The sequence below is a fragment of the Cryptotermes secundus genome, unplaced genomic scaffold (genome assembly GCF_002891405.2).
Source record: "Cryptotermes secundus unplaced genomic scaffold, Csec_1.0 scaffold3338, whole genome shotgun sequence".
NCBI classification, from domain to species: Eukaryota; Metazoa; Arthropoda; class Insecta; order Blattodea; family Kalotermitidae; genus Cryptotermes; species Cryptotermes secundus.
Window position 1 is genome coordinate 83814 of NW_019730006.1, and position 13203 is coordinate 97016.

General features: G+C 41.0%; 1 protein-coding gene across 1 annotated transcript in view; it reads right to left on the reverse strand.

Moving 5' to 3' along the window:
* Positions 1 to 746: 746 nt before the first annotated feature.
* LOC111865951 (15-hydroxyprostaglandin dehydrogenase [NAD(+)]) overlaps positions 747 to 13203 on the reverse strand; it is a 13529-nt gene continuing 1072 nt past the window's right edge. Inside the window, exons 2-7 of the mRNA XM_023854392.2 lie at positions 10849 to 10952; positions 8465 to 8591; positions 6871 to 6977; positions 4930 to 5103; positions 3179 to 3333; positions 747 to 1213 (exon numbers count right to left, since the gene is read on the reverse strand). Of these exons, the coding sequence (XP_023710160.1) occupies positions 1081 to 1213; positions 3179 to 3333; positions 4930 to 5103; positions 6871 to 6977; positions 8465 to 8591; positions 10849 to 10941 (789 nt within the window). The 5' untranslated portion in view covers positions 10942 to 10952 and the 3' untranslated portion in view covers positions 747 to 1080. The remainder of the gene's footprint in view (positions 1214 to 3178; positions 3334 to 4929; positions 5104 to 6870; positions 6978 to 8464; positions 8592 to 10848; positions 10953 to 13203) is intronic.

A 13203-nucleotide genomic window follows, 5' to 3' on the forward strand; every position in this document is an offset into this window, starting at 1 on the left:
TACTTGGCTTATTCTTCAGCCCTGAAGATGGAGGCGTCACGTCAGCTGACTCTCTCCAGACTATACGAAGTCATATCCTCGTACAAGACTATACGGTGTCACATTGAGAAGGCAGGAATTTTCGACTTTTACCTGCTACATCATTTTAATCTGTTACGCTGTGGAACCATTCATTTTACTTGGCCATATTAGTAGGCCTATGTTTCCAGCGTTTGAAATAAATCATACATCACATATTCTTGATAATTTTATGAGAGAGTATCAAGGGCAGATGTGAGGAAGAAGGAAGGGGCAAACCAGACGTCTACCGCCCTTCTGGATATTGTTTATGCTAGGGTGGGTTGCCATCCTCTGCTGAAGGTAGATGAATGTGTAACATCTGGTGGAATGAGAATTGGCAGGAAGTAGGTTATTTGTAGAAAAACGTACCCCAATTGCACATTGTCCATCATAATTCCCACATTATCTGATTCTGGGCATGCGCGTTAGGAGCCCAGCGACCATCCGCCTGAGCTCTGGAACAGTCCCCAATGACAGAAAACACTGAACAAAAGATGAACATCTACCAAATATTAATAAAAAAAATAATACTCGTTTTAAAATTGTATTCTCCTGTTCTTGGATGATCAGCGAAAATAGTTTGAACAGCTTAAACGCCGCGTTATAATTTTTAGCTCCCCCAATCCATAAAAATCCCATGGAGATGATAAAATCAAGGTTAACGCCATAAGAGTTCTTACAAAACGGCCAGTTCACAAGCTTGAAGCATAAGATATATTTGTGGCTCAGAATTAAGCATGAATATCACTAAATACAACTTACAAGTTCTTCACCTCAGCGCTTTTACCTTACAATCGACATAAAAACAGGGTACAGTTGTGTGGACGTTTAGCACTAGCGCCGTACATATTGGTGCTCAGAATCTGCATGTTTCATCTCAGTGGAAGCTGATGGAGACAGAGTAAAGGAAGCAACTTGTGATGTCCTGTTCTGTTTCTTCATAGGTACGTTCTATATGGGTGCTCACCTAGCAACAAATTCTCTGAGAGTTTCAATTTGTAGTTGATGTTGTGGCGTCCTTTATTCCACCCTGAGTTCTTGGCGGTCAGGAATGCGAACTTCGTAGGCTGGACTCCCGCCTTCGCTTACCCAAACCGAGCCGTTCTTGCCTTTCTTGATCAAATGAATCATCCCCTTGGCCACATTTTCAGGTCTGTCAACAGAATAATGTGTTACTGACATAGTTTGTTGGTATTCTAGCCCCAAGGTCGGACTGAACATAGGCAATATGGCTTCCCTTCAGGAATGTTCGAAAGTCCGACGTGCTAACGGCGATTCTCGTGGTTCGTATTTTGAAAGTCCTTAGTTCAAACACGGAGACCAGGTATTCGGACTCAAGGTTTTCGTGGTTTTCCTCAGTCCCTCCAGACAAATTCGGGAATAGTAGCCAAATTAGTTCATGACAGCTTCCTCCAACATCCTTTCAAATTCATTATTCACTTCAAATGTTATCTTCACGAAGCATGTTGGATACAAGTGTTTCATGACGAAATATAACCATGTAGCCATATTTTTACCATAAAATAACTTTCATTACACCATATTTTGAACCATTTTAAGAAATTTTACGTAATTATACATTATATTTGTACACTTAGAACAACACGTTTTATTGCAATTGGATCCAATTTGCAACAAAAACTAATATATGCGATTCTTCAATTTACATCATATTTATGAAAATTACTGGATCTTATGACGATCGAGAATGACTGAAACGTATAGTACTAATTAGCTTGTATTTGCTTATCTACCAACTAGAATTAATTGTGTATACGGTTAACCACTGCAATATAAACATCCTATCATTTCATTCTATGACCGCCTCTATCGGCAAAAGTTGGCACTAATTTCCCCGACAAGAGGCGGTCGCTCTGTCGATATAGTTCGCTTGCGGACTACAGGCCACGGAGTTTGTTTCATAATTCCATGCTATAGTTCAAAATTACCATATTTTGGGTACGCTCCAAATTTTGGATAGCGCGGTTTTTCGGGAAGTTAGGGTAACAGTGCGGTGGTGGCCACAGGACTTTACACTTCTTGTCCATCCAACTTCTCAGGAGGGGCAGACTGAACGCTTAAGTAGCAGTGTTGCAATATCGTCAGCGTATATATTTCTGCCTACTCTGATGCAATACCTTCCCTCATATGGTATAAGGTTTCGAAACTACACCCGCGTTTTAACTTGCAGTTTGTTTACACTAACGTCATAACGCGTAAATAACTTGTTTCCATCGGTTCTAAAAGCTTCAATTCCCGGTTATGTTGCCATGTTGGGATCAGTTGCCTGATTTCGGATACTTAACGTGACTGCCACTTTCAAGCATCAGAAATTAGGAGCCTCACTTAACACATCCTGGGGGTTTTGTTCGTTCTTAGGTGGCTGACACTAAAAGAGAGGAAGGGACCATATACCCCAGGCTGTAATTGGTTTCCTGAAAGGCGTACTTGTGCGAATTTTACAATCGATAAGCAGTCGAATTTGAATTGTGACTCAAAATTATTTTGTTTATATAAGGACACAGCTTGACGTTAACTCCCCATACGCCTTCACGGCGTAGTGCTTAATTAGTTAGGCACAGGGACAACTTTACTTTTAATTTTTTTTAGCCGAAACAAGGATGCACCCATACTCGAAATTAGGCTACCGTTTTCGAAGACCCTTCTTTTATAACTTTCTGGTTAGTATTGCTTTTTAAAATATATTCTGCATTTAAGTTCATAATAAGTACTAATTCTAGTTGATCTGGAACACGGTCCACTCAGCCTCGTGAGGATAATTGAGAAGCTATTTCAAGGAAATAGCGGCTCCGCTCTAGAATACCGAGATTAATGGCCGTGGGGATTCGTTGGGCTGACCACACGAACCCTTTATCCTTTACTTTGGTAATTACTTCGCCGATAAGCGGCGGTTGCTCGATCGGTGTAGTTCGCTTGCACGCAACAGAGTACTAATGATTCACGGTTCTGGGCTCCTACCTTAAGTATTCGAAATGCGGCGCCTTTAACCTATACTCTGAGCTAGAGACTGCATCGTTATATAGACCACAGAAGAGAACATTACAGCAATTCTGTAAGATCGGCAGTTTCCCCGACGACTGAGTGGCATCGTACTCACTTTTGCTTGGGAAGTTCATCCAGCTCCCGACCACATTCCTCACCCCACTCCCCCATCAGCTGGCGTAGATGGGCCTCCGAAATGAGGGGTGTGTCCGTCACTCCGGGGCACATGGCCAGCACCCTAACTCCAGTTCGGTCCAAGTGATAAGGCAGCTGCAAGAGTAATATGTATACAAATTTATTATTTAGGCCATAACTGTATAAAACTATACTGAATAACAATTTGAGTTCAAGAAAATATTACTCTCTGATCGAGTCAGTTCAATATCTGTACGTTTGGCTTGTACTCGGAAAGTGCTCCATTCAGTACCAACGAGGACAACGGCTATAACTGATTGTCAGTCGAACTGAAAAACATACTCAGTTGCTTGTAGAGTGTTGCTCACAAGATCAAAAGCTAACGTGATAATTAAAATTTAATATTAAAAGTATGTGTAAATACTGCGCTAAATTCTTAAGATTTTGCCGCAATATGTCGCCTGTATATCGGAAATTAAAAGGAAAAAAATTTAATTAAAATTACAGTTCCCTTGTTTCAACTTTTGTTCTTCCCAAAAATGTTAAAATTTTAATTTTTATATTATTTGAATAAATGAGGCATGGAGTAACGTTATGCACATCGAACAGATGACTCTCAAGGCTGTTTCCATTGCATACATTCGTTACTATCAGAGATAAAGTCAGCAGAAACGCGCCATGGTATTCCTCTTGTGAGTAGACTCACTCACTTCAGGGCAATGTTAGGAAAGCCGTCGTTAGTGCAAGATGCAACTATAGTCATCTGCCACACTCGTTCCTTTAGAGACATATTAACATTATCCGTTTGTCTAGTACTCCTAGGTTTCCAACGTGATTACTTGTCTTCGGATTATCCTCCTGACATTCTTTCTTGCATTTATCTTTTCTCCAATTCGTGTTACATGTCGTGCCAATCTCACCCTTCATTGCATAACTTTGATAATAAGTTCCTCCATCCTCTTGTCACTTCCTGTCTCTCAGGCCCAGATACTCGTACTATCATTGACACATTCTTAAACAGACTAAATCTTGAAAAATACTAACTTCAGGGATGATACGCCGTGTGGACTGGTAGAAGTTTATCGGACTGCATGGTATCACATTCCAGAAAATATACCTCATCACAGTCACCACTGTCACAAACTCAAATCTAAAATTTAAAACTTTTTTTATTGCTAGTGGGGTGGGACTAAGTCCCTTGCACTGCGGCCACTTCTGGACTATTGTACCAGCACCAGATGGTAGGTGAGGGTGATTGTGGAGCAATTGGTGGAATGAAGATTGGCAGGGGAAACCAAAGTACTCGGAGAAAACCCGCCCCAGCGCTACTTTGTCCACCACAAATCCCACTTGACCAGACCCCGGGATCGAACCCGCGCTGCCGCGGTGGGAAGCCAGCGACTAACATCTTGAGCTATGGCGCGGCCTTTTGTAGCATAATAAATTGAAGATTGTGTGTATGCAGTCTTTTACCATGAGGGATGGCCTAAGCTTTTGTACATTACTGAGATCAGTATGATGCATTACCTGCCCTCAGAATAAAGCGTCTCTCTCTCCATGATCTCCCCTTTCACCTGTTCTTCTGCTACTCCTCTTACCCCTCCGTCACTCTCCCTATGTCGCCTTTTAACATGTAAGCAGTTATAACTGAAGTCCGGCCAAGAAGCTTCAAGTACCTGGAAGTCCTGTGTACTCACGTATGGAGTACTCATTGTTGTGGGTAGTACTTACTCCAAAAGAACGGGTAATACCGATGACTGCGTGCTTCGTGCCAACATAGACGGGACATCCTGCCATGGGAGCCAGGCCCAAAATGGAGGCGATGTTAACCACTACACCACCTTTGCCTCCTTTGTCCTTTCCCATGTATTGGAACCCCAACAAGGTGCCCCTCACAACAGCGTTCTGGAAGAACCAAATGCTGTTCATAGCGGCCCATGCTCGTGAATATATTTGCTTCCTAAGTGTGACAATGGACAGCCTCATGAAGATATAACACTCTTACATAACCTACATACGCAGACGAAGTCACAGGACATCATGTGTTTCGCTCAGAATTAATGGATCAGCCACTGTCTACAGCTTACAATTTTTTCAGATACCGAGGAGGGGGAGCTAATTTAGGAACTATTTCAAGGAAATAGCGACTCCGGTCTAGAAACCTGAGATTAACGGCCGCGGGAATCCGTTGCGCTGATCACGCGACACTCTCTATCCGCCAAATTTGGCACTAACTTCGCCGACAAGAGGCGGTAGCTCGGTCGGTATAGTTCGTTTGCGGACTAAAACCACGGAGTTTTTTGTTTGTTTATACATCATTAGAATATTTGACACGGTTGTCCCTCTTACATTTCATAAACATGTAGAAGAAGGCTCCTTTCTCGGAGACTTGTTTTCTTATGGTAATAAGTTGTTTGTTTCACCACTATGGTGCCTTCGTTCCTGCAGATGACGTACATATGTGGGGCGCCTACATGTGCGGTCTAAGTATATTAGTCTAAACGCATATGACCTTGACATTTAATCCCTATGTTGTCATTTGAACACTAACAGCTAACGGCTTAATGTGTGCTATGATAGACTCTGACCTTCATTAATTCTGATGGCCTTGTCCAAATAAACAGATAACAATTAGCGTGTATCCTTGACAGAATCAAAGTTATTATATCGTCAATCAGGATTCACACAGAAGACGTTGTTTCGAGTCGAGTACACACATTCTTCCCAAATTCAAGCCGTTACTATCGTAGCATTGAGACACAAACGTGATGGTATATCGAGCCTAGATAATGCTACAAATTTTCGATGAGGCCAGGACCTGATTGTACCTATTCTGAAACCTTCAGTGTATTCTTGTAACTCTGAAAAACTTTGCGAAAGTCCACCATTCTGTGTTTCTGGCTTGAAATAACACAAGATTTTGGTATCATGAAAGAAAAATATTTTAACATTAATTCAGATATTACGGTTCCTAAAGTGGACACAAATATTTCCCACTACATCACAATTTGAGCGTTGAGTTCTCAGCCAAAATAGCTATTCTATTTCTTTAGTATATTTTTATTGTTCTAAAAATTTTTGCCAATGGTAGTTCATAAATTGTTTTATTTGTGAATAAATGTTTATTCCAATTTATATAACGCTATTATTTCAGATTACATGACAGGTGGTGTGCGTGTTCATATATCTTTCCACAAAAGCGTGGAGGATTACCAAGAATCTGAGCGTGTTCAATTTCTTAACTGTGTACTTCGTGATTACTCCACCCAAATTAGCCAAGAACTCATTCGGCAAGGTTTTCGAGAGGATTTGAACATGTTTTGTTTCCGAATAGTCAGATTCATTTTCTCTGAAATCTGAAGGGTCAGTTTGTAGGAATTGCGGAGAGATATACTGTTTTCCTATCCGTTTAATACTAAACAGCAAGGTTTATTGTCTTCAACACGTGCAATTTACAAATTTCAGATCTATATTTTAATTAATTTTGGCAAGAAGATGCGAAGCATCATAAGATATTGAAACAATGTGACATATAATTCAGATTTTTCAGATGTGATCTCCTCTTTAAGCAATTTTCTTACAGAGAACAAAATCAAAACGAATGTGCAATTATGTAATTCGGTAGCATTGGAGTTCGTTTTAGTATGGTGTAATGAGACGGGGCCTACTTACCACATTGACTGCAATCTCAAGTTCCCATCTACCATCGTCCAGGATACCGGCATTGTTAATAACAATGTCCAAAGCCTTGAATGTTGTGTATGTTTTCTTGAACGCCTCTGTAATACAAAAAAGATATTCTGAAAAATCTCACAACGACTTTCTTTCCTAAATGCTTGAATCTCTCTCTATGGCTTGCAAATCTACATAGTTGCCATGCTTATAATAATGTTCCATGTGAAATTTATAGAAATGAATTTACATCGTACCAGATTTCATGTCCTATTGTAATCCAATGGAAATATCCACATATAGCTCTGGTTCACTCGTCATAAAAGCTTTTAAGACATGCACATTTTAAGCATTTTTAATGTATAAAATTTCAGATGAGTATATTGAATAGCGCTAATGTGACTGTAGCACCTCAAAAGTTTGCACGTTTTCCCTGTTGATAATATTCAGAATAAGAGAATAGAATATGCAAATGTGGAGGGTAAATTTCATTACATATTCGTACCATACGATCATTAAGATTCGTCAGCATCCTGACTCAGATGTTGCAGAGGGGAGACAGATGCACATATAAATGGGATACCGGAAATCTATTCTTCTTTAGGAAGGGAAAACTTTCACTTCTGTCCAATGTGCCTTTATGCGTTAACGGGATCCTGGCTAAGATGGACGGATATGCAATCACTCGATATACAGTAGAACTTGGTTATAACGTCATCAAAGGGACCTAAAAATAGTGTCGTTATAAACGAATGTCGTTGTAACCGAAATGGGCACTTCCACAGTAGCCTTATATTAGTCACCTAAAAATCTATCAAAAACCGAGTTAAAATGTTGCATTTTTTAGTGAAATACGTAGTTAAGTACAGACTAACGTAACATTAACGTGGAATTAATATGGATTCTCCATATCGTTTGTATTGTAGAATGCACCAAACCAAATTCGTGGCATACATCAGCTTTTTTCCTTCCATTTTCTATTTCACGAATCACTTTAACTTTCTCTTCAATGCTTAAAACTTTCCTTTTCATTGCCATGTTTTCGCTACTGCACTTCTCTGGGTTTAGGCAGGAACACTATAGGGTAAGTAGACAATGTGAGGTCCTGTTAGACGAGATTCTAGGAAAGGAATGCAGTTAACAACCTGCCGCGTCCTCTTGCACTATTCACGCAGTCCCACCCCACACTCTTGTTTTCGCATAAAACCCACGCTCCTCTTGCAGCCCGCGGTCGTATTCTTCCAGGACAGTCACGTCAGCAAGTAGAGAAAGTGAGGGTGGGCAGACACATCGAACTTTCCCACGATATCAGAGAAATTCAGGAATGAAAATGACGTTACATACGAGGTTGATGCATTTGTGCATGTCGTACTAAGCAAGGTATAAAAACAGTTGCTTTATGAGGAATTAGTTCGTACCATTGAATATTTGACGCAATAGACAAGGTGTCGCAGAAACCGATGTTGCTATAACCAAGTTTTACTGCACTTCCAAACAATTTAACAACCATCTTTATCTGATCTGAAGAGTTCTGCAAACAAGTCCAGTGTCTCCAGTATATGACGAATCTCCTTCAATAAGGCGATAAGGTTACCTTCCAACTCAGCTGTATTAGTGACGTCAGTCTTGATGAAAATAGCTCTGTCAACTCCATACTCTGCCTGTAAATCCCGCACTGCCTTCTCCCCCTTGCGAGAGTCCAGATCGCAAACAGCCACATGCTGGAATACGAATTTGGGAGAAGAATTTGACTCCTATTTTCTACTAAGTACTCTCATAAAGCAGTTATAAAGTAATCACAATAATCACTGATGTACATAAAGTAAAGCTATCCCTGTAACAGGGTTGTGAGGGTCCCACATTATCCAGACAATCGGCTCAAAGATGGCGGTACGGTTGTCAGCCTTACGCGCCGGCCGCGCTTTACTCCCCAGGAAAATTATTTATTTAATTCCTGGTACTCATTCTGTTAGAGGCTCATTGAACCCCAGGGCCATAGTGCCAATTGAAAAAATCCAATGACCTCATCGGTATTTGAACCCGCGACCTTCCGACTTGTAGCATAGTGCCTTAATCACTACGCTACCGCGTGCACCTCCCTGATGTACATACATAATTTATTTCCAAAAGTCTAGGAAGTGGGATACGTCAGATCTTACTCACGCACGAATACCGGAAGTACGCGAAGGTGAAGTTATCCCTGTAACAGGCCGTGGAGGCCAATAGGGTTGTGAGACGTCGAGGCTCCCACATTTTCTCTAGACAATCGGCTCACAGATGGCGGTAAGTTGTTCAGCCTTACGCGCCGGCCACTCTTTACCCCCAGGAAGATTCGTGGTACTCATTTTTTTAGAGGCTGAGTCGACCCCAGGGCCATAATGCGGCTGGAAGGATTAGGTCAATTGAACAGAACCACCTCATCGGGACTCGAACCCGCGACCTTCCGGCTTGTAGCATAGTGCCTCAATCAACTACGCTACCGCGTGGCCTACGAGAAGTATGTTGAAAACAGAATCTAGTAAGTTTCTGGGGATGACGTAATTATCTACGTCAGGAATTGACAATGATTCTCCATCGTTCCCGCAGTGGATTCAGTCGAGAGGGCCTACATGGAGACCCCAACAACATATGTGCAATAATCACATTGCAGACATGACGAGGCGTTCCTGGTTTTAATTGAAGAATGGAGAGTAATACAGTTGAGAGGAGTGTGAGTAATTTTACTGAATGATTTTGGGAACCCCTTCTAAATATTCTGACAGACGGATGGACATTGAGTTCCGCATACTGTGATTACTGTATGCAATTCGTGCAAAGAGGCATACAAATTTATGAGTAGATCAGACACAATATTTGGTCTTCAGACGGAGACTCGAACCTAGCTCTCCCGAAACATGAAATTAACTATGGTATCTAACCAAACACTTCAGGATTCGACGACATTGTACATAAAGTACGTGGTTATGTATACGGTTCAAAATAGTGACATTATAAGCAAAACACACCCTTCATTTTCATACTCAAGAGTTCATTACGAAGACAAAACAACTCCGTCCAGTGTGACTGCTTAAGTTTTTACTACTTGAAAACTTAGCACTCTTACATCTTCCGGTCCTTATGGACCATCACCAGAGGGAACATTGATACTTTTTTGGAAACTACTATCACAGTGGGTGTTCAAATTGCTAAATTACATATACACACAGTGTTTGCAATGCACAATATACACAAAATCAAACTTTTCCACAACCACAACAGCTTTCCTGGTATATTAAAATTTTTAAAGTTACAGTAAAAACAACACAGCACGCCACGAACAAACACAGGACGATACCAAGAATCATAGCAGCTTTCCTGGTATTGAAGTTTTTAAAACTTTGTTGTTTAAGTTAAAATTTATAAACCAAGTGAGTTCGTGTCACTTCTCCTATCGTCTTTCCTGAAGGGGGCTGAACTTGTGCCGCCTGTCTATCTTGAGAAGGAGATTCTTAGAATCGTCCTGTGTTTGTTCGTAGCTTGCTGTGTTGTTTTCACTGTTCTAGAGTGTGCTGTGTCACGTAATTTATACTTCCTGTGTCTGTGACGTTAACTTAAACAACAAAGTTTTAAAGACTTTAATATGCCAGGAAAGTTGCTGTGGTTGTGGGAAAGTTGGATTTTGTGTATATTGTGTATTCCAGGCATTGTGTGTGTATGTAATTTAGCACTCGGAACACCCATTGTGATAGTAGTTTCCAAATAAGTATTGATGTTCCCTCTGAAGATGATCCGTAAGGATCGAAACATGTAAGGGTGCTAAGTTTTCAAGCAGTAAAACTTAAATAGTCACACTGGACGGAGTTGTTTTGTCTCTGTAATTGTTAGTGTGACGGACCAGAATCGAACAAATCAAATTCAAGAGTTCATGCTAACCAATCACCAGAAGATACACGTACCGGTGGCCTGACACAGCCGAGTACACTGCAGCATGTGACTCACCTGTGCGCCGTTCCTGAGGAGCTCCTTAACGTATTCGAGGCCAATACCGGTAGCAGCTCCTGTCACCAGAGCCGTCTTTCCCTTAATGTCCATGTTTCACTTTTCTGGAACACGATGACAAATGTGTATGGAGGGCAGACACCGTCGAAGTGACACACAGTCGTGCTAATGCACTGATAAAGGACAATCTGTTTAATTTAAACGGTGCTACATCCTCATTTCGAATTGCGTTATCAATTAACTCTGTTTCAATATTAGATTATATAGTCAGTAATTTAATAATCAAGCGAATTACTTCAAAGGATTACTGTGTTATGGGAAGTGACGCCACGTGATCTGGTACAAAGGTAAAGTTGTCCCTGTGCTTAATGGGGACTGGATGTATAGATCCATATTTTCTTGACCTCTGCACTATTTGGAGTAGTCAGCTTCACGCTCCGGCCGCTTTATCCCCAAGGAAAGTGCCCCCAATGCCCATTGGATAGGAGGCTGGGTGGGCCCCAGAACCAGTATGGAAGACGTGGAGAAGAGAAAATTCTTGGCCCTACCAGGATTCGAACTGTCCCCTCGGTCGACCAACCCGTATCTAGTCGCTATACCGACTATGCTATTGTGGTTTATGTTGTCTGGTAGATATATAAATATGTTTCGGAGGAACATACTGCCTCATTTTTCAGAAAAGAAAAGGAAGAACGTTCTCCGAATCGCCGGTAAGCATATATCGGACTACGGTGCGTCACATCCCAGTCATCGCTATGATAATCTCAGATCTCACTAATTATCTGAGATTCAAGACATGTGAAAGTAGACTTTGTGGGGAACTTCAGCCTTCTGCACAAATACGCAACTTCCAGTTACAGCCAGTAAGTTCATTTCTCAAACAGTCACAAACAATGTCTTTTATATTTGATTTTACTTATTTTATTCTTTCACTTCTACGTAGTATGAGGTGAGAAGTATAGAAACTCCTTTCTTAGCCGAATGCATTCAGCGCTGTTTGCAGGTTACGTATTCAGTAGTTCTCCAAGTAAAAGCGAGCAGTCCAGTGCAAGACCTTTACCAACACACAGCATAGAAACAATTTTTGTCCCACCTATATCAGAGATTTGCAGTCTCACTCCCACTACACATCAATGACTTAGTGTTAAGCAATTTTACCTTTGATTTTCCATATTATTTGCCATGAAGTATGCACGGGTTTGATACGCGGTGGTGACAGCCAGTAACTGAGGAACCCCGTGGAGCAGGGTCCTTGTTCAGAAGTGGGTATTGACTCCGCTAGTCACGAAAATTCCTCGCGTTTTATGCAAAGTAAAATTCATCACCAGCCGATCACATTGGCCGCACGGTCTAAGGCATGAACTGTCTTCCCCCGCTCGAGCGCTGCGATATTTGGTTCGAATCCCACTCAAATCATGGATGTCTGTGTGTGCGTTTATTCTGTGTTTGTGTTTTCCTGTGGGTAGGTAGCGGCCTTGCGACGGTCTGATCACTCGTCCAAGGAGTCCTACCGGCTGTGAAAAAAGATTTCGAAACTGAAGAAAAGGCCATGGCCTAACAAAGGGCTATAGCGCCAATGATTAATGAATGAAAATTCATCACCGTGTTCACAAGGGATTCCACTGGTTTCTATGTTCAATTTGAAGAATCCATGCCACAGTATCCTGTTTCTTTAAGGTACAATTTAATACTATGCTCTAATGTACGGCCAGGTCTTCAGGGGCTTGTAAGTATAGGATTTATTTAACAATCCGAGAAGCAGTTCTATCGCATGTAACTTGATGAAGCCTTCTTTCGGAGCACACTAAGACAGAAGTTGTGATCATGTATCGAATTTGCGAATGTACTTGAGTGGCGAACTGATGCTTAGAATTTTAGAATGTTGTGACATACCAACACTTTCACAATAACGATAATTTGGCAAGTTCAGTGATGCTTATACAAATGCGTCGTGCATTTCCAGTTCAAATATTTTGATATTTATACGTTTTATTTTGGTTTATCAACTAACACATAAAATGGAAGCAGAGGTAGCCGGTGCTGTTCGTTGGCGTTACACGATACAGTAATTCTAATGCTGAATTAGATTTCAATGACCAAGCAGTTTTTGGAGAGCGGATCTTAATCACGCATATTAATCTACAAAAAGCCAATAACTTTATTAACTGAATTTAAGAATTATAAGAACCATCCGATGAGTGACAAAAAGTACTGGTCTCTGAAACCAATAAATATTAAATTTAAAAATTATTTATGATAAAATGTGTTTAGTTAATTTGTACTACTAGTATATAACTTGTACTCTTCTCCAAGTATAATTAGAATGATCAAGCCAAGGAGGATGAGGTGGGCAGA